Raw genomic sequence first — 21,393 nt, 5'->3', positions numbered from 1 at the left:
TTTTTGACACATATGGATGGACTGCAGATATGGCTGCAGGAAAGAAACATTATCTTGCTCCTGCCCTTTATTTCCCAGAGTTTTAACGGGTTCTATTAGTGATTCACTTTTAAATTCAGAGGATGTAGGGACTGTCATTTCTGGTGGCCATTTAGGTTTACTCATTTTGAACTCTTCCTCAAGGGGGAAGGTCTTCTTAGGCATCTCCCTGGAAGGGGGCCAAATGATTTTTAATTTTCCCCTCTCCCTGAATTTTTTCAAATCATCTCTTTGTCCTCTACTGTTACTATCATCTAACTGTTTATTAAGATCTCCAAGTAAGGCAGTGTTTTCCACACTACTTTCACACATATTTGTGGCTTCATTCGGAATAAAATCCACTGAGCTGCTTTGATTTTTGTAATTCCATCGATCTTTATGCTGTTTGTGTCCAAAACCTTCATCATAATTTCCTTTAGATTTGAAAAGCTGGTTAAAGTGAGGTTTACAATATATTTGTCCATGAAGTGATGCATAATTCCCCAAACTGCCAAAAAGAAAAAAAAAAAAAAAAAAAAGAAAAAAATGTTTAACATTCCATATATATACTGTAAATTCATAGGGAATTAGGAAATTAATTATTTCAAGAATGAGTCAGAGATTCAGTACAATTAATTTACTGGCAATAGGAATGTACTTATTAATTGAACGTTCTTGTTAGATAATGGTTACTGCTAACATTCAACATGATACATGTCTTATTTAGAATTTCATGTTTAGTATTTAGAATTTCATGTTGTATGTCAAGTACTGGTATAATAGCTATTATAGTATAATACATATATGGATATAGATGGTGTAAAATGATAAGACTAAACCTTTGTTAATTCAGTGGTTTATGCGGGGGCTGCATTTTTCAATAAATCCTGAAGAGTACACACACACACAAATCAACCATTTAAATTTCCTTGTTAACTAGATTTTGAATGTATTGGAAAGGTTGCCTATGCAATTGTTTATTTAGCCTCTTTGGGGAGATCAACAAATAGAGTGCCTGTTAAAATTAAAATCAAATTTAGTCAGAGGCATCATTTTTTTTTAGTTATCACTGAGTCTCCACATAAATACAGATACACGAATTAGATACCAAAACTTAAAGCCCATGGATAAAGTTTATAACAAAACTAAGTGATAGGTGCTCTGGTGGCTCAGTCAGTTAAGTGTCTGACTGTTGATGTTAGCTCAGGTTGTGATCTCATGGTTGTGAGATCAAGCCCCGCATTGGGCTCCACGCCAAACATGGAGTCTGCTTGGGATCCTCTCCCTCTCCCTCTCTCCCTGCTCCTCCCCACTCATGCTCTCTCTTTCTCAAAATAAATAAATAAACATTAAAAAAACAGCAACAAAAGTAAGTGACAAGGTATCCTCACCAAACCCAAAATATAAGGAGGTAAAAACAAACCAAAAACTCTAAGACTAGCCTGAGAGTCGCATCTGTATGAGTGACAGCAGAAGAAGCAAGGAAGGTGTCTAAAAAAACAGAAAATATAAAACCACAAAATAGCCAGTATTTTCTGGAAAGTGTCACATGTCAGAGAATAGCAGCTGAAACTGGGTGGGGTTTTACCTTCTTCATTGGCCAGTGAGTGCAAGGGCCCTGTAGCAGGGAAGTCTGCCAGAGAAGTTAAAGCTCTCAAAATTGACCAACTGAGATCCCCTTTTAGGATAACACTTTACACTGAAAACAAAAATATGGGAATTGAATCAAAACGTAATTGGATAATGATGACAGAAATGAAAGAGAAGGTCCCGACTAACATGGGGGAGATGAATCAAGGCAGGAAATCCCAGAATTCAAGCCATTGTGGTTTTTTGGACAGTGTATGAAAACTGGAATTGGTAGTACTGGGAAATTGGGAAAACCATCCTAAACATTGCCTCCTCCTAAGATTTGGGAAAACTAATGCCATGTGAAAATGAGCCACAGAAAAGTATTAAGGCCAAATATCATACAGATTTATTATAAGAAATGAAAGAGTAAGGAGAATTTTTCATATCACTACAGACAATGAAAACATGCTAGAAAAACATGTTCTCAACATCAAAATTTTAAAAATGAGTGAAAAGACATTAAACATTATAAAAAGGCTTGAAAGTTTAGCATGAATTGTAATTAGAAAAATGTCATAAATTAAAAAAAAAAAGAAAAATGTCATAAATGAGGTGAGGTGTGAGAAATCAGGGGAAAAATCAGAAATAAAAGAAAAAAATCAGGAATAGAAACTAAACTAAAAGAAATTAAGAGCATATAAACACAATAGAAAATATTTTAAGAGGAGAAATAGGAGAATAAGAGGATGAAAACTTACAACCAGAAATTAAAAAAAGATGATTTGAGAGAAGAACAATTAATAAAGACAGGCACAAAATATCCATGTAGGTATAACAGAAGTTCCTGAAGAAGAAAATAAAGTAATGTGATAGGTTAAATGCTAAAAAGCTATAGTTTAAGGAAACTTTCCTCATATAAAATGGTATGAAACTATGTATTGAAAGAGGCACACTAGGTAACTGAGACTATTTGACCCAGAATGACCAACATCAAGAAATATCCTAGTAAAATCACTGGACTTTAAATAAAAAGAAAAAAAATCCTTTGTGTTTATCTAAAAAGAAAAGAAAAGCATATGATTTATAAGAGAAAAAATTAGATTATTATCAGTCATTTCCAACACTTTATGCCAAAAGAAAATGGAATAATGCATTTAAAATATTCAGTGAAAGAAAGTGTAAGTCAATGATTTTTCTTTCAGCAAGACTGACTTTCCATTATCAAGATCACAGAACAGCCTTTCTGAGGAATCTACTAGAAAATAAGCTTGCATAACTAGAATAGCTACGGAAGTATCAACATAAACATCTGTTGCAAGCATTATATACATATAAATATAAAGCCTATAAACTAAAGATGAAATGATGGCAATGAGGGAGGTGGTGCGATATGTAATGGCTGCTTAATATGACAATGAAGACATAACACAATTAAAAAAGAATGGAATGCGGATGAATGGGGAGCAAATGCCATTTAAGTTTTCCTAATCAAATTAGGGGTGCTGATAGTTTTGCTATTCCAAAACTGTTGTTCAAGTGAATATGGGATACTCTTTTTTTTCAATGTTTTATTTATTTTTGAGAGACCATGAGCGGGGCAGGGGCTGAGAGAGAGGGGACAGAGAACCCCAAGTGGGCTCTGTGCTGACAGCAGTGAGCCTGATGCCGGCGCGAACTCTCAAACCATGAGATCATGACCTGAGCCGAAATCAAGAGTTGGCTGCTTAACCGACTGAACCACCCACGTGCCCCTGAATATGGGATATTCTAATTCTTTCCTCTCCTTGGTCTTTGAGAACCGGAAGTCTTGAAGTGAAAGCGAGGAGGCAGACGTGGAATAGAAAAGAGGCTATGGCAAAAGCAATGCAGTTTTGAATTCAATTTGAGATATTCCTACAAATTCATGATATATTTTTTTATATATAAACATTTACTAGCTCTTAACACTAAGAAAGCTTCAAAATAGTAACTAACCCAGTAGAAAGAGCATTGAGATTATAATCTTAAAATGCCATTTCTCACAAATAAAAAAAAAGTAAAAAGGAAATGACTGATCCTGGATCTGGAGGAAGTAAGTGTATCAAAGGAGTATGGAACATCTAGTCCTACCAGATAATGAGAAAACTATCAGAGAGTACTTAGGTCTTGTCAAAAGGATTGAAGAGAGAACCTGAAGAGGTCACGGATAGAATGATTTGAGCTTCAGAAATGATAATAACTGCATCTGATTAAAACCAAGCAAACATATGTAAGTCTATGAGTTTATAAATATATCATGAATATTTTAAAATTCGTTACCTCTTAGGAGATAAGGAACCATTTCATTACATTGTTAAATAAGTAACTGATACATTGGCAAAACAGGTAAACAAAGGGAAAAAGTTATGTATTTATTCTGCCTTTCCTTCACCAACTGTACCACCAAGTGACCACATAGTAGATGAGGGGAAGAATCACCTGTAAAAGTAGTCAAGCTAATAATGAAAAATAAAGAACAAAATGAGAATATGAACATTTTGTAAATATCAATTAATGCATATAGGTATTAAGATTTCATTTTTGCTATGATTGCAAAACCAGACACGAGCAGACACTATGTGCTTACTATATTCTTGCCAACACTCCCTATGTTCTTGAAAAAGGTATCAAATCTTAGTTTAAATCAGAATCTAGATTCAGCTGACAGTTTTTCAGAAACACAGGGGAGAAAGGAGTATGTGAACTACATGATAAGTGAGCAATCAGCAAATCCAGACTGGATAATTCTACAGGTCAAATATTCCAGGTTCTTCACAAATAAATTGTAAGGAATGAAAGAAATGGATAGAAAACCCTATAGATTTAAAAAATGTAAAAGACATATCAAAGTTTTAAAAAATGAATACAACTAAAGTATAATATCCAAGAAAGCATATTTGGATAAAAAAGCTATAAAAATGCAAGGAAGAAACTATTAAAAAGAATACTATTTACTCAGAGAGAGAGAACTGGTTGTGTTTGGGTGAGGCACATGGAAGGAGCTTCTGGAACCGTTGGCAATGTTTATTTATTGACCTTGGTACTAGTTAGAAAGCGCTCACTTTATAATAATTTATTAAATCATACATTTGATTTGTTTTTTTCTATATTTGTGGCTTTTGGTATAATGACTTTTAAAAAATATTAGTCACTGGGGGCACCTGGGTGGCTCAGTCTGTTAAGCATCCAACTTTGGCTCATGTCATAATCTCATGGTTTGTAAGTTTGAGTCTTGTGTCAGGCTCTATGCTGACAGCTCAGAGCCTGGAGCCTGCTTCAGATTCTGTGTCTCCCTCTCTCTCTCTCTGCCCCACCCCACACTCACGCTCTGTCTCTCTCTCTCTCTCTCTCTCTCTCTCTCAAAAAAAAAAATAATAATCACTAAAAAAATTTTTAAAAATATCACTCATCAAATATTTTTCAGTCCTTATTAAATGTCAGAGCTTTACTAGGTGTGAGAGTCAAACATTAACACATTTCCTACAGCTGGAAAGCAGTTACATTAGATTGTGTTAAGAATGGGGCAAGCACTGGGATGCTCCGGGAGCACATAGGAGGGACACTTGAATCCATATGTGGGGATCAAAGCAGGGTTTTTCAAGGATATAAAGTCTCAGTTGAGGTCTGAAGAATGAGTGGATATTAGCCTGGTGAAGAGCTGGAGAGGGGGCATGGGAAAACTCCTACAAGGAGTGGAAATAACATTTGGGACCAACTAGATATGAGAAAGATAATGATTTTGAGGAACTGAAATTCAGATTTCATGAAAAGTAACATGCAATGGGAGGAAGGGGTGTTAGGAAAGGAGCTAGGGTAAGACTCTGAATTGCCTGTTAATTCATAGTAAGATGATAATTTTACTTTGACAGAGGTAACCATCATATGTTTTAAACAGATTTGCATTTTAGAAAGATCATTTTCACTACATCATGGAGCATGTACTGGGGCAAGTTGTTGGTAGTAATGGAGGTAAGAGATAATGGGGGCAGGGAGGCTAATTTGCTAGAAAGACTGTTGCATTAGTACAGGTGAGAGACGACACTTGCTTGGAAGATGCCTGGGCTGTGGGGATGGAGGAAAATGTACAGCTCAAGAGGCATTTATGGGATATCAGTTATAGGACTTGGTCATTGCTTGGGTATAGGGAATGAAGAAGAGGAAGGACTGAAAGGTAACTTCATGTTTCAGTCATTGAGTTAGTGTTAATGTCATTTATTGAGAGACTAGCATACAGACCAGAAGTCAAGGAAGGAATTTCAGAAGACAGAAAAAATAATGGGGCATATTGAATTTGGTGTACAAGTGAGAAATCTAATTGGAGATGAATGCTAGTCATTGAGATATAAGCATCTGATAGAGAAGAGAACTGGGCTACTGTACAGATTTCAGAGTTATTCTACATGGATGATGATTAAAGTCATGGAAGTGGATGCAGTAAACTATATATATAAAGAATATAAACAGAAGAATAAATGGCCATAACAGAATCCTAAGGAACTCTAACATTTCAGTAATGGACAGAAAAGAGTCACCCACATAGGAGTCAGAGAAGGAACACCCAGAAGGTAGGACGAAACTATTATACTCTGGCATCATGGAAACCAAAGAAAAAGAACATTGCAGTAAAGGGTGTTTGACATTGTCAGTTTAAGTCAGGAAAGATATAGCCTGATACACACTGGATTTGGCAAAATAATTACAATTTCAGCATCTCAGACTATAGCCACACCAAATGCCACATTCATTAAAATGCATTTGTTACTGTATTGATACAGTGCTTCTGTTGCAACAGACAGGAACAAACAAAACAAAAAACAAAAGACAAAAAAGACCTAGTATATCTTACCTGACACTGACAATACTCTACATTCTTATTTTTTCTTCTTTTATTTAGACACAATACCCAGACATAGGTATACTCTAGCCCATCACCTAATTTTGTATATGAAGTTTTACTGGAATACAACTGGGCCCATTAGTTTACAGCCACACTTGTTCATTTAGTTATCTGTGGATGCTTTTCCACTCAACTGGAAAGTTGAGTAGTGACAGAAATAGTATGGCCTATAAAATTGAAAACATTTACTATCTGGCCCTTTACAGAACAAGTTTTCTGACTCATGATCTTGAATCTAGACTTAAGGGGTGCCTGGATGGTTCAGTCTGTAGAAGATGCAATTCTTGATCTCAGGGTCTTGAGTTCAAGTCCCATGTGGGGCACAGAGCTTACTTAAAATAAAATAAGGCTGGGGGTTCCTGGGTGCTTCAGTTGGTTATGTGTCCAACTCTTAATTTGGCTCATATCATGATCTCATAGTTTGTGAGATTGAGCCCCCACGTTGGACTCTGTGATGCACAGAGCCTTCTTGGGATTCTCTCTCCCTCTATGCCACCCCGCACCGCGCCCTCTCGCACTTTATCTGTCTCAAAAATAGATAAATAAGGGGCGCCTGGGTGGTTCAGTCAGTTAAGCATCTGACTTTGGCTCAGGTCATGATCTCACAGTTTGTGGGTCCAACCCCTGCGTTGTTGTGCTCTTTGCTGTCAGTGTAGAAACTCTCTTTGGGTCCTCTATCTCTATTTCTCTTTGCTCATCCTCCGTTTTCTCTCTCTGTCTCTCTCTCTCTCTGTCTCTCTCTCTCTCTCTCTCTCTCTCTCTCTCTCTCTCTCTGTCTCTCTCTCTCAAAAATAAATAAACATTACTTTTGTTTTTTTTTAATGAGGCACCTGGGTGGCTCAGTTGGTTAAGCAACCGACTCTTGGTTTTGGCTCAGGTCACAATCTCACAGGTTTGTGGGTTCGAGCCCTGCATTGGGCTCTGTGCTGACAATGCAGAGCCTGCTTGGTATTCTCTTTCTCTCTGTCTCTCTCTCTCTCTCTCTGCCCTTCCCCTGCTTGTGTTCTCTCTCTTTGAATAAAAAAACTTAAAAACATTTTTAATAAATATATTTTCAAGTAAAATATAATAAGATTGAAAGTAGAATCCAGACTTCCGACTCAAGTGGTAACTCAAAAATGCCTATTTGTACAGAATTTCTTGATTTTTCTCATCTGTGTGATCTCCAGGTTTAGACAAAAGGAAGCTTTCTGGATTTGATTAAGAAAGCAATATTTCAAAAGGGAAAAGGTCACTGCCATCCTGAGAAAAAAGAACCCAACAACACCCCCTTTTGTAGTTGTGTTAACTGATGACAGCAAGATCTAGAAAATGTTGTATCTTCTAGAGACATGATGTTATAAGTATATTGTAGGGTCCTCCAGCATTTGTGCCACAGACCTCAGAACATTTTACCTCAGTTTACTGTTGCAGTGGCGGCATCGGAAGCAGGATTTATGAAAACTCTGCTTGTCCGCTACTAGGCACTCCATTGGATAAACAGTCTTTTGACAAAGTGTACATATTGCCTTGTCTTGGAGCAGCAGCTTCTAAAAATAAAAATTTACCAAAGGTTATATGATGCTGTCTTCAATCACACTGCAAAACCAAAACAAATAACAGTATATTGACTAGCCATGCAGTTAAAGTAAAAGCTCGTAAGACTCCTGTCCTAATAGTGCTTCTGTGGAAACTATCCTACCATCAGGTGTGAGGTTCTGGAACATCAATGCCCAACATTTTCACATTTTAAAACATCCTGGAGAGAGTTCTCCAGAGTGCCTACGTAGCTCTTAAAGCTGAGGATATTGTATTTGTTTAAATAATTTCCTTGATGACTTCGTGTTGGCTCTGTGACACCTTTTCCTAACTTTAATACAGCAAGACTCCTGAATATGTTGAGACGTTCAGGGCCATTTCTCCTCAATCTAAATGGCTTTAGATTGTAGGGCTTTTGGGATTCTCACGTTTGCCTTTTACATGTTCCCTACCTCTTCCCTGGCTATATCATCCCTGTGGCCCCCTGCTGCGGTGCTCAGGTGGATGCCAGCTCCTGTGAATCACAGTAGTGCTTAGACAGTGGTTCAAAACTGACATAGAACTTTCACCTCAGTACTGTTTTGATCCTCCCTACAATCCCATGAGACGAACTAAGCTTTCATATAAGTTATATATAAAGGCATATATGTTCAGGGTTCCTTTTACAAATAAGTGTGTATTTTAGAGCCTCGATGCTCAATTTGAGCTAGTAAGAGATCTCCTTTGTTTATTCGGTAGGACACATATTTCTATATTTAACACGGGGTGGGTTTATTTTTCCTTTTTTGTCTTTTCTACATGCTTTTAGCTATCTTAACAGAAACTGAGCATTTGAAATTAATTGGACAGCTTTGCTTGATTATGCCAGAAGCAAGCACATTAAGAAGTCATATTAATCTGATAAACTAGACACATATGTTGCAAATATGATAGAGGGATAATTATTGGTTTCAGCAGTTTTTATTTTTAAACTTCCTATTCCTTTCAATCTGTTTAAAAGAATGGACTACATTAATGGTGCACATTAATTATGTCAAATCTTTTTATTGTAAAGCCTCATTAATTGTAAAATGCAGATAAATAAAAAGAAATAAAGTGTTTCTGATGTTAAAAATATGTACTAACTCCATGTGTTTTGAATTTCCCTCCTTCTAAATATAGTCAAATTTTTAAAATGTATTGTCCATGTTCATGTGTGAATGAGGCCAAGTGAACTATCATTTGGAGTTTAAGAAAGATGAAATGAAATTAGTTATAGAATAAAAATAGTGCCATTAGAAAACACTAACTCATCCAATTTAATAACAATAATTCTATATACAAAAGGTCTAATTCCATATGTATATTTTCATCAAAGATATCAATCAATACAAATCATGAAAGCACACATGAAGGGTATAAATTGTTTCTTGGGTTATTAGCAGGCTGTGTTGAATTCAAACACAACACCACTCAAATCTGGCAGTTAAAAATATGTCAATAGTAGGCCAATAGATATCACCTCATATTGTCTTAAACAAGTGGATAAAATATTAACTTTTAATAAAAATATAAATAATGTGCTATGTGTGTACCGTTATTAATAAATACACTGTTACATATACTTGTCAATGCTATCACAGCAACAATGATTGTATCTGCTGCTCTACCTCGTCTTATTTACCTTGACAAATACAGGTCTCAATCAATCTATGTTGTTATTCTCACACAGTGCAGATGAATCCTGTGTTAGATGCTTTTGTGAAAAGAAAGCAGTAAGAGCGAGCGAGCATTGTAAAGAGAAGGAGACCCTCCACCAGGGAAAGCTGTTAGTTTTTGGTTATTGCCAAGCACCCTTCTAACTGCAAGCCATCCTAGCTATGGAACATGTGCCTTTAAGCGGGTTAATCTTCACACTCTGCACACTCTCATTTACCACTGATAAATGCAGAGTCCTCGTGGAAGGTGGTTCTCATCTCAGTGGCAGAAGCATCTGAGGTTGCACAGCCCAGGCTTTTGAAAACGCTTTCACTCTCCTGCCATGCCTTCTGAAAATTCCTCTTGAGTTCTTTAGGTGAATCAGAAATATCTAAAATATGGCCAGCGATGACATCTTCATAGGTTGGCGGGGCATGCTTGAAGTCAAAGCCAGATTTGCCAGCTTCTGAGCTATGTGATGAAGAGACCGTCATCCTCGACCCAACAACTTGGCCCTCAAATGCATCCACACCTGAGAAATGTTCACTTAGCGTCCTTGTTTCAGAGCGGACGCTGGGCTGCTTGACAGAGATTTTTTCTTGTAGCTCTCTAGGACGGTTGCAAGAAAAGCCTGTAAAACTCGTATTTTCTAGAGATGTTAATCCAAATTCCTCCTTACAAAACGAATGACTTTCTTGTTTAATATTATGGTTTGTTTCTCCATTGGTATAAACTCTTCGATTTGACTTTGCTTCAAAAGCTGGGCCATCTTCAAATTCCCTGAACCATCTGTTTATTTCATTTTCATGGTCACTCACGAAATTTTCAGCCATTTGGACCGTTTGGTTGGCGGCTTCAAACCTCTGCGTGTGCTCTGAGCGGCGGGGCCCTTCGACCTTGCGGATGACTTCCACCGCGTCAAAACTTTCAGTGTCCGGCAGGAGGCGCTGCGCGGAATTCCCAGCGTCTTTGTGAAAGTAAGTCGCCCTTTTCTCCACTTGCCTAACTTCCTCTTGAGCTTCCATGGATCCTCTGAAGGAACCACTATCTACATGGTTTACACTTATAGGTATTGTGATTGTGGGTGGAGAGTCCCTACCACGGGTTTCTATCTTAATTTGACGACGAAGTGTTGCAGGAGACGCGATGATCTCAGACCTTTTCTCCACAATCGGAACCGGGGTTCCTGATGTGCACGGGACGCCCCCTCTGGACAGCTTTGCAGTGGTGTCTTTGAGTTTGACAAGCTGCTCAGAGCGACTCCTGGGCGGAGGAGGGGACGCATCTGCTCTGCCAACTCTAGATGTTTGTGCCATGGGAGTTCTTGGCGATGGTTCAGTAAAACTGTCCTTTTTAGGGGACTGAGAGAGCTCATCCTTAGTAGAGGTTTCTGTTCGCCGGGCAGTAGACTCGATTGTTATAAAAGTTGGTGACGGTGGGCGTGTTTTTAAGGAGGGAGGAGAGATCTTGCTATTATCTAATTTAATTTCCTGATGGGTTTTCACATGATTGTGAGCAGTTGCTTCATGGTGAGTTGCTACTTGGCAGTGTTCTGTTTTTTCTACAATCGTATTTTCTTGCTGTTCACTAACATTAGGCATTTTAGGTAACGTTTCGTTAAGGCTGGTGGGTTTATGCCTCTGCTTTCCTGCTTTGGAGGATATCATGGCTGTTTGAATTATATCCTCACAGGACATAAGCATTTCCTCTGCTTGAGTTTTAATATGCGTTATTTCTTCTTTGATTTTTTCTATGTTATTTTCCATAGCAATGCAAACTCCATATTGTCTTTTTTCTTCACTTAATAGCCATACTGGAATAATATTTAACAGTGTCTGAAATGTTTTAAGGCCATTTTTATCTGGCTCTGCTTCAAACTGTTTTACCCTAGACAAAATCTGTTGTAGTTCTTCACGTTTTCTCAAGAATTCCAATATATTTATAGCACATTTTCCATCATCCTGCTGGGATTCTTTCACAGAGGAAAATAAAGATTTGTTCTGTGTAATCTCTTGCTTTGAATCTTTAGTATTAGAAAAGACTTGTTTCTGTTGTATGCCCTTGACTCCAAGACATTTTTCTTCCTGCAGCTTATTATACGGCTCGGGCAATTTTTTATGTTCAACTTGACTTTCAGAAGTCTGTATTTGTGTTTGCTGAAAATTCTGTGTCTGTGAATCAAGATGTACATCAGTAACCTTTTGCTTGACTACCTTCTGTGCCGATTTATTCAAATGTTCTTGTTTTCTTTCCACTGTTAGTCTCTCTTCCTTTGGACCAGTCATTGATGCTTCCTGATTTGTTCTTTCGTTTCCTGGAAGTTTCCCGCTCTCAGATTCTCTATATTCTCTTTGCTTCTCATGAACTATATTGAGTTTATTTTCATGGCTTTTCCCTGTGGGTTCTGTAGGCAATTTGATTGTTACTCTTTTCTCCTTCTTAGGTAATTGACAATATTTTTCAGCTACAGATTGCTTATTACTATATTCAGTGCTTGCTTCAGTTTTCTCAGTTTTCTGGTACTGTCGTTTGCTAATGGTTTGAACATCAACTTCAGATTGCTTTTTATGGCTTTCATAGATGTGGTCTGTTTCATTTAATTTGTGATCTGCAGTTGGAAGCTTGGTACTCTTAACTGTGAAACTTGGGGAAACTGGTTTTCTTTGGGGCAAGTACAACTGCTCCTCCACATACTTCTGTTGTGCTTGTTGTGTCTTACATTCCTGGTGACTCTGTTTAATTTCACAAGCTGATATAGATTGTAGCGTGTCCCTCGAGCTCTGTAAAATCTCCTTTTCCATGGTATCTTTGTCTTCTGAGGCTGGTAGAGTATGTTGGCGCCCCTCGGCAGCAACCGTCACCGCTGGTGTTGTGGAAGGCGGGTTATCCGCGCCCACTCCCAGTACTTGAGAATGACTTTGAGAGTCCATTCCGGGTAGGGGAACCACCTCATTTGTTTTTTGTAACAGCACTTCCTTTTTCAACTCTGACATATTTTGATTTGAGCTTTCTGTTTTGACTATCTTGTAGCAAGAACTCTCATGTTTCTGTTTTTCAAGCTCTTCTCTTTGTTGTCTATACTTTTCTTCAGCAATCATTAAAGGTGTCTTAAATTTTCTCATATAAGGTTTTGGACTTTGTTGTCCTGAGCCTGCTGAGAATGAATGTGATTTTACCAGAGGTGCTATTGTGTTTTCCTTGGGTTGTGAAGTTTCTGGAACTGTCTGTGAGAGAGATCTTTTAGAGTCCATAGATAATTGTTTGCTTTCATCAAGATTTCTAGATAAGTTCTGCTTCATCTCTGTGTGTTCACTGCTAGTCACCATTATTACTTTTTTCTGATCCTTCGAGGGAGTGGCTTTACATTCCATATCTGGTGGGGAATTTTCCAATTCACCTCTTGGGGAACCATGATTCTTTTTATCTTCCATCTGTTTGAAAAATTTGGGTTTGGGGAATGTGGGAGGTGGCAAAATTACTCCCGATTTTCCTGTTAGGACTTTAGCCTGAGAATGAGTTTGCTGCGAACTTGAGGCTTCTTCTTGGGAATATCGTATGATTGCTCCACTTCGCTTTTCTTGAACAGAGGAGGGAAGGAGATGCGATGGTTTAAGAGATGGGGTTGGAGGAGGGGGAGGTGGCGGAAACATTGACAGACATTCAGATTTCTCATCTTCTGGTGGTGGAGGAAGAGGGAGGCCTGGGAAACTTTCAAATTCAGCCTTTATCATCTCTGTGGACAGTGAGGGAGGAAAAACGTTTTTTTCAGGCAACATCATTAAAGGAGGTGGAGGAGGAAGAGGAAATTCAATTTCGGACGACGCATTGGAAGGTGGAGCAGGAGGTGGAGATGGAGGTGGAAGAGAACCCTCACTTTCTTTTAAATTATTTTCAGGGTTAAAGCTGATTGAATTAAAGGACATTTCCATTGCCCTTTTTAAGTCTGTGGAAGTATTTGTCCTCATTAGAAAGTCCTGACTCTTCAGATGAACATCAGCCTGCTTTTTGTCACTTGCCTTAAATTTACTGTGGCTTTTTGGGGAGACTTTTACTTCTGTTGTATTTGATATATCTTGATCTATAGGCAAAATTGGCTGAGGGTTCATGTTCTTCCTTATACCTTTACTAGAACATTGTATTTCTTGCTTTAACGAAGTTTGCTTCTGAAAGTCCTCCGAAACTTCGCAAGTTTCCACAACTGTCTTGTTGACTAGACTCTGGGTTGGACTGGGCTTAGGGCTTTGTTTATCTGTTGATATTTTAGTCTGTTTGGTATTTTTTGGACTCTTTACAGAGAAAGACTCAATCTTCTGGTGGTCATTTCTCAGTTCGCAAGTTTGAGTCTGTTGCCTTCCAATTGTTTTATCAACAGATTGGGTAGAGTTAAAGACCGCATCCTTCTTCTGTTCTCTCACTGTCTCTGATTCCTTAGTTTTTAGATTTTCCTTAGCTGACACAGTTGAGGTCAATCGTCTGCTCATATGTTCATCACCAAAATGCTGCTCTGCTGTGGTATCCATCCAGACACCCATTTTGTCCCCTGATTCCAACACATTTTTACTAGCTTTGTGGTGTGAATTAGATAGTCTTCTAAGGTTTTTCTCAAGAGCGTCGTTGTTTTGTTCACGATCTATGACAATCTTTATGGTGCCTTTTGGGGCTTTTGGAAGATTAAGTTCAGTTCTTTCTTCTATTAAATTCCCATGACAAGATTTGCCTGTAGTTTGATTGGAAGTATCTGTTCCCCCTTGCCACCTGGCTGCTGGTTCAAAAGGTCCTGGTCTTGGCTGAAGAACACTTTTTTTGTCCCTCTGTTCGGCCATCTGATGAATCTTTGTTTTCTGCTCTTCTGAAGAACCTACCATCACCGCCTTCACATCTTCTTTCATTACACTTTTCTTATCCATGTCTTTAAAAGCTCTCTGTGCTTTTTTCAGATTCCTTAATGACATTTCAAGGTCATCTCGGATAAGCTCCTTTTTCAGGATTTCTGTCCTTGTGTTTGCAGTCTTTTCAAGGCATTCAATAGCTTTCTCAATATCATCAGGGATGGCATTGGGTTGTTTAGATTCTTTCCATTGGTGGCTTGATTCCTTAAGTGACTTGAATGTGGCCAGCATGTCACTTTTTATAATTTCTTCTGTTTTAGCTACTGTTTTCTGACTTATGGCCTGGTTGAGGGAATTTAGGGTTGATTTCAAATCACCTTTTATAATTTCTTCTTTGGGTGTCTTGCAAAATGTAGTCTGAGGCTCTGTCATAAAAACCTTAACTGCATTCTGCACATCTCCTGGGATGATGTCAGTTTCGTTAACAGTACGTTCAACCCGAGATTGCCTTTTCTTCAGTAACAGTTTTGTGCCCTCCACATCACCACCAATTATTTCTTCCTCTCTTTCTTGTTTCCCAGCTGTTAGTGTTTCATTTGACCCTGTCTGGAGTTGCTTAAGATAATCCAAAGCTCCAATTTCTATGCATGTTGTGAAAAACTGAACATTTCCCCTCTCAGAGGCATCGATTTTAGCCCTTTCAGATATTTTATTGTTTGATATGGAAGATAGCAAACTATGAATGGTACGTTTCACATCACCCCCTATTACTTCTTCACGCTCAATTGTGTCACCAGTGTTTTCATGAAGAAGACAATAGATAGTCATGTTAATATCTCCTTTTTCATCTTCTTGAATTAAAATGCCTTTCTTTACAGATCTTTCCTCAGAGAACAGGTTTTTTATTGCTTGTTGTACATCACCACTCACTATTTCTTCTTTTTCAGCATGAAATTCTGTTGATCTGTTTAATAATTGAGTTTTGGTCAAATTAACATTTCCCTTCTCTTCTTCACTAACCAAAATCTCCCTTTTTGTACAGTCTCGTTTGGAGAGTAGGTTCACCATTATATTTTTGAGATCAACCCTAATAATTTCTTCTTTCTGTATCTCAGGAGAGGCTTGATTCATTAGCTTGTATTTTGCCATTCGAACATCCCCAACTTCATCAGCTTCAATGATAATTCCAGGAGCCTCAATAACTTTTTGAGAATAGAGTTCTTCCAATGTTTCCTTAATGCTCTTGCCAATAATTTCTACCTTCTCTACCCTACTTTCATTAAATTCATGAAGGGGTGTAGTTTCAAAGAGCCATGTAGTTGTTTTGACATCAGAAGGAGGGATTTCTTCCTTGATGATTTTTGTGGTGCTTTCATCTGCTTCCTTAATAGAGTCCAAAGTTTGATTTTCAAAAAGCCATACTGCCTGCTTAACATCACCTTTCTGTATATCTTCCTGGGTGACGGTTTTGATATTTTCATATTCTGACCCTTCTCCTCTCAGTTCATCTATAGTGTGCGTTTCAAACAGCCAAGTAGATGTTTTAACATTGCCCTTTTGTATTTCATTGACACTTACTGTTCTTATATATGTATTCTTATCAAAATTTTCAGATTCAAAAAGTTGTTTACTTGTTTTTACATCTCCACCTTGAATATAGTCTACAGTGGACACGGTATCACGTGATTCTTCTGAAATCTGATCCAATGGCTGGGTTTCAAATCTGTATCTGACAGAACTAACATCTCCCTTTTGAATGTCTTCTTGTGTGACAGATTTAATAACATACACAGTCTCTGACTGATTAATTGAGTCTAATGGTTTTGTTTCAAAAAGCCACCTCGTTCCTCGTACATCTCCATGAATCACCTCTTCCTTTTTAACTGTTGTCACTTCATGATAATACCCTTCTCGGTCTTGAATTGCATAGAGTGGCTGGGTTTCAAAGAGCATTCTATAGCTTTTTACGTCACCCTTCATTACTTCTTCAGCAATTGTTTTCTTGGTACTGATACAGTCAGATTCTTCTTTAATCTCATCTAAAGAAAAAGTCTCAAAAATAAAACACCCCTTCCTTACATCCCCACCTTGTATGTCTGTCACTGTCTTAACTAATTCATCACCTTCTTGGCTCTCTTTTATCATATCAATTGGCTGGTTTTCAAAAAGCCACCTACAATTTAAAACATTGCCTTTCTGAATATCTTCAGTCTTTAGGGCTTTGATCTTTTTCAAAACTTCCTCTGAACTGGAACTTATAGAATCTAAGGACTGATTTTCAAACTTATGCCTCATGCTGGAGACATCTCCGGCTTGGATATCCATTTCCATGGCCTTGATTTCTTTTCCTTCTTCTCCTTGTATGCTGTCCAAATTTTCTGTCTCAAAAAGAAAACATGCTGTACGAACATCCCCACCTTGGATCTCCTCCTGTTTTACAGTTTGCAATTTGACTGTTGCTTCAGAGTCATCTTTTATGGTATCAAGAGGCTTAGTTTCAAAGAGCCAAGTGCAGGCTTTGACATCTCCTTTACGAATTTCTTCACAGTCACTCATTAATGAAACTTTTTCATAAAGAGACTCCATTGGTTGGGTTTCAAAAAGCCATCTACAAGTTTTGACATCCCCTTTAACAATATCTGTAGCTTGTTCAGTTTTAGTTTCTACTTCTTCCATATTACTAAAATATTTAATTGAATCAAGAGGTTGAGTTTCAAATAGCCACTTAGCAGACTTCACATTTCCAGTCTGTATTTCTTGAGCAGATATTCCTCTAATTATCTGGAATTTATGAATGCTTTCATCAAACTGGTCAATGGGCCTTGTTTCAAAGAGCCACCTACAACTCCGTACATCACCTCTTAGGATTTCTTCTTGTTGGACTGTCTTTACTTGATGATATTTTCCAAGGTGATCTTGAATGGCATATAGTGGTGTTGTTTCAAAGAGTGATTTATTTAACTCTACAGCACCTCTCGTGACTCCTTCCACCTGTATTTTATGTGATGCATCAAATTTAATTAAATTGTTTGATTCAAAGATATGTGTGTAATTCTTTACATCACCTCTGTCAACTTCTTCAAGTTTCACTGTTCGTATGTACTCTTTTTTATCTTCTCTAATGTCTTCCAGAGGTTGGGTTTCGAAAACCCATTTTTGGTGTCTAACATCCCCCTTTTCTTCTTCAGAGGCAGTAATTTTTTGAAGTTTTCCTACATCAGGGCTATCTTTTAAAGCCTCTATTGGAAGTGTTTCAAATAGATGCTTAGTAGTTTGTACATCACCCCCTATTATCTCTTCAGATCTTAGAGGATCTGCATCAGAAACTTCTTTTAGAATGTCTAATGGCTGTGTTTCAAACATCCAACACTTTCTGGAGACATCTGTACCTATTATTGTTTCCTTTTCAATGATGACCTCTTCTGAGTCTTCTTTGATTTTCTCCAAAGGTTGAGTTTCAAATAACCACTTTGCCCTACTCACCCCACCTTTGACATTTTCTTCCATGGATATTCCTCGGACAACTTTAATTTCTGTGATATCCTTGTTAATTGTGTCCAAGGGCTGTGTTTCAAACATCCAACGTGCTGTTCTCACATCTCCCTTTTCAACATCTTCTCTGTGAACAGTTTTAATTTCTAGCATTTGACCTAAACCATCCCTAATAACATATAATGGTTGAGTTTCAAAACATTTTATACTTCTCTTCACATTTCCTTTAATTTCTTTGAGTTCAGACCTGAGTTGCAGAAGGTGAACTTCATCCACTGAATGAAGCTGTCCAAGCTGATCCAGATGTTGAGTTTCAAACATATACCTCACAGTCTTGACATCCCCACCGGTGATGTCCTTTATGGTGGTTACCACTGATTCTTCTTGACCTTGGTGCATTTTATTCATTGAGTCTAATGGCTTTGTTTCAAACATCCACCGGGCTGTGCGGACATCTCCTCTGGCTAGTTCAGGAATTTTCTCAGCATTTTCTTCCATGCCAGAAGAATGATCACCCAGTGCATCTATGGGTTGGGTTTCAAACATCCACGTTGTATATTTCACATCACCACCAGCAATGATTTCTTGATCAGCAATGCCCCCGTTGATGTTATCTTCATCTGGAGAGCCGTTGTTGATGGAATCTAATGGCTGATTCTCAAAGATCCATCTCATGGACTGCACCTCCCCCTTCAGAATTTCATCCCACTCCAAGTGTTCTCTTTCTGAGTTTAGAGCTTTTTGAGAACTGTCATTTGTATTTTCAAAAACATACCGGGCTTGTTGCACATCTGCTAAAACTGAGCTCCCTGGGTTCACTTGACTAGAGACAATTTCAGAAACCTCACTGATATAATGTTTTTCTAAGTTTTTTCTTAACTCAGGATGGATGTGTTTATATAAACGGTTTAATTCGTACAAATTTCTTTGCTTAGAATATAATTCTTTGGGTACTGGTGGTGTTCTAGGAGGGTTGGGGAATTCAGGGGACTGGGAAAATGCTGTCGCATCTATTGGAGCTTGAAATATTTCAGGTGGGGGAGGAGGAAATTCTTCTGTCTTTCCCGTAGGGGTGGCATTAACTTGTGCTAGAGTTGAGGAAGTGGCACTGTGGGTGCTATGTTTTGTGGTTGATGTTTCCTTCCTCCGGCTGGTCGAAGTGCAAGAAGTAGAAGAGGGACCCACAACTGATGATGGTTTTGAACTCTCTTCATATTCACTTTCAATCTTGAAGGGAAAGAAAGTCAAATCTTATAAAAATGGGTGTAGTGGTGAAGATTTCCTAGGCACTGTCCCTTACCTGTCCACTTGCTATGATATCTCCTTTGGAAACAGCAGAAGACAGACTCCTTTTAAAGACCTACTTAGAAGCAATATTCAGTTTTGTTACTATCTTTCCTATAATTCATTTGTGCTTTTAGGGTTCTATTCCCCATTCAATACATCAACAAGTCAGTATTTTAACATTTACACATAATCTTGATTTTTCTTCCTCCTTTACTTAATATACTGTGCTGAGTAATCTAGAGGGATAACAGTAAAAGTCTTAAAGTACTTTTGAGAATTATTTTGTTTTCCTTGGAATTTTAAGCAGAGTATCTGACATTTAAAATTGACTTTATTATTTTATCTAATGCTAGTTATTAAACTTTAGAGCATATATAATTTTTTCTTCCCTATTTTTTTTTTTTAGTGAGAAAAGTTTTAACTCTACTGCTTTTCTCATGTAGAATAATATTCTCCTTATGGGGGAAAAAAAGTAATGGCTCCAGATTTAGTTGAAAAACCACATAAAACATTCAATAATTTTAAAATGCTATGCATTTACATCTGGTTTTACACTTAATATGTTTCCATATAGAGATATTGTTTTACCTTAATCTGCTTGGCTGGGGTCATCTCTTTCTCAGAATAAAGGACCTTTTCCTGGGCAGACTTTTCAAATTGCTCTTTTAAAAACTTTGTTGAAACCTTTGGAATCTCTTCATCCTCAGGTGTATCAATGACTGCAAACAGAAAAGAATACCAGGGATGTTATGTAACTAATAAACATGATGTTTGAGAAGGAAGCTTCTCACAATATATGTTAAATGAAAAGGTTCAAGGTACAAATATATGCATATGGCACCATTTCATTATGTAAGTTAGTGTCAAGAAATATAGGGAGAACAATGGTGGTGGTTATTTCTAGACGAGAAGTCGTAATTGAAGGAACTGTTATTTTAATTGTATATATTTTTCAAGTTTTCTACAAGCATGTTTTACTTTCATGCTTAGGAAAAAATAATATAAGTTATAAAACAAGAAAAGCACACCAGAAGGACAGAAAAGGAATACCTGCTTCCTTTGCAAAACCAAAATAAAGCCAAAATACAGACAGACTCAAGTAATGATTGGGTCACAATTGGCTTAAATCTTCCCTTTTAGCTCTTCAAGGCAACAAAACTTCTCATTCCCCTTTCATGGGCAAGACAGCCTGTACCTGTCTTATGCAAACTCGTACAGATTTGTCTATAGTTTAATTTCATGTATGTAGGTTGAAAACTGAATTTAGAAGTGTTAAAATCTGTTATCGAAAGTAATACAATCTAGATAACATTTCTGTTCTTAGGGAACTTGATAAACATTAAGTTTTACTGTAGGTGCCCGAGGCAAAAAGCAATTCAGAGATGACTGGCGTATCACCTTCTAGGCTTTTAGGATGAATTCATAAGACTGATGGGCAGTGAACTATTTTAGAAGCTTATTGCATCTGTTACCATAGGCAGAACCTAATTATGTATAGAAATACTACTTTGTCTCCTTTGGGACTGTGAGTCATAGTTATTAAATGTACTTAGTGGGAGGGATTATGCTTTGGAAGTCCTCCATTCAAACCCAGACACATGAGTAGGAGAAAGGCATACTGGGGTCAAATAATACCAGATTCTCACCTGTTTCTTGAACACATTGATGGAACTGAGAAGCTTGGTTTATTTCCTCAGTGTGCTTTTCAAGATGAGAGGCCTGTGTTTAAAGATAATTTTAAATAAATAAATGTTTTTAAGAAGTCAGTTATTTTAGTACTGCATATATATTCTTCATTTCACAGTGATTTTCATTCAAGAAGTCAGTGCACTTTGAGAGATGCTAACTAAACTTCTATTCCTTAATTAATTAATTTTTAATTTGAGAGAGAGGGAGAGAGAGCAAGCAGGGGGGAGGGACAGAGGAGAGAGAGAGAGAGAGAGAGAGAGAGAGAGAGAGAGAGAGAGAGAGATTGAGAATATCTTAAGCAGGGTCACATTCAGCGTGACCCCATGATCCTGGGAGCCAAAATCAAGAGTCAGATGCTTAACCAACTGAACTACCCAGGTGCCCCTCTATCCCTTG

At 37.7% G+C, this 21,393-nt stretch overlaps 1 protein-coding gene across 2 annotated transcripts in view; it reads right to left on the bottom strand.

The window, feature by feature from the left end:
- Window positions 1-386: 386 nt before the first annotated feature.
- The window catches only part of LOC112872106 (xin actin-binding repeat-containing protein 2), a 73,220-nt gene continuing 52,213 nt past the window's right edge, over window positions 387-21,393 (bottom strand). For both annotated transcript variants that reach the window (XM_086718815.1, XM_086718816.1), the window contains exons 5-9: window positions 20,955-21,027; window positions 19,897-20,027; window positions 9,939-19,248; window positions 7,901-8,034; window positions 387-526 (exon numbers count right to left, since the gene is read on the bottom strand). In XM_086718815.1, coding sequence (XP_086574941.1) covers window positions 7,940-8,034; window positions 9,939-19,248; window positions 19,897-20,027; window positions 20,955-21,027 — 9,609 coding nt within the window. In that variant the 3' untranslated portion in view covers window positions 387-526; window positions 7,901-7,939. The remainder of the gene's footprint in view (window positions 527-7,900; window positions 8,035-9,938; window positions 19,249-19,896; window positions 20,028-20,954; window positions 21,028-21,393) is intronic.

This window comes from Puma concolor, chromosome C1 (genome assembly GCF_028749965.1).
Source record: "Puma concolor isolate L17-30 chromosome C1, mPumCon1.1.hap2, whole genome shotgun sequence".
In the NCBI taxonomy this organism is placed as follows: Eukaryota; Metazoa; Chordata; class Mammalia; order Carnivora; family Felidae; genus Puma; species Puma concolor.
The sequence above is the reverse complement of the archived record's forward strand: the minus strand, read 5'-3'. Positions and strand labels throughout refer to the sequence as shown.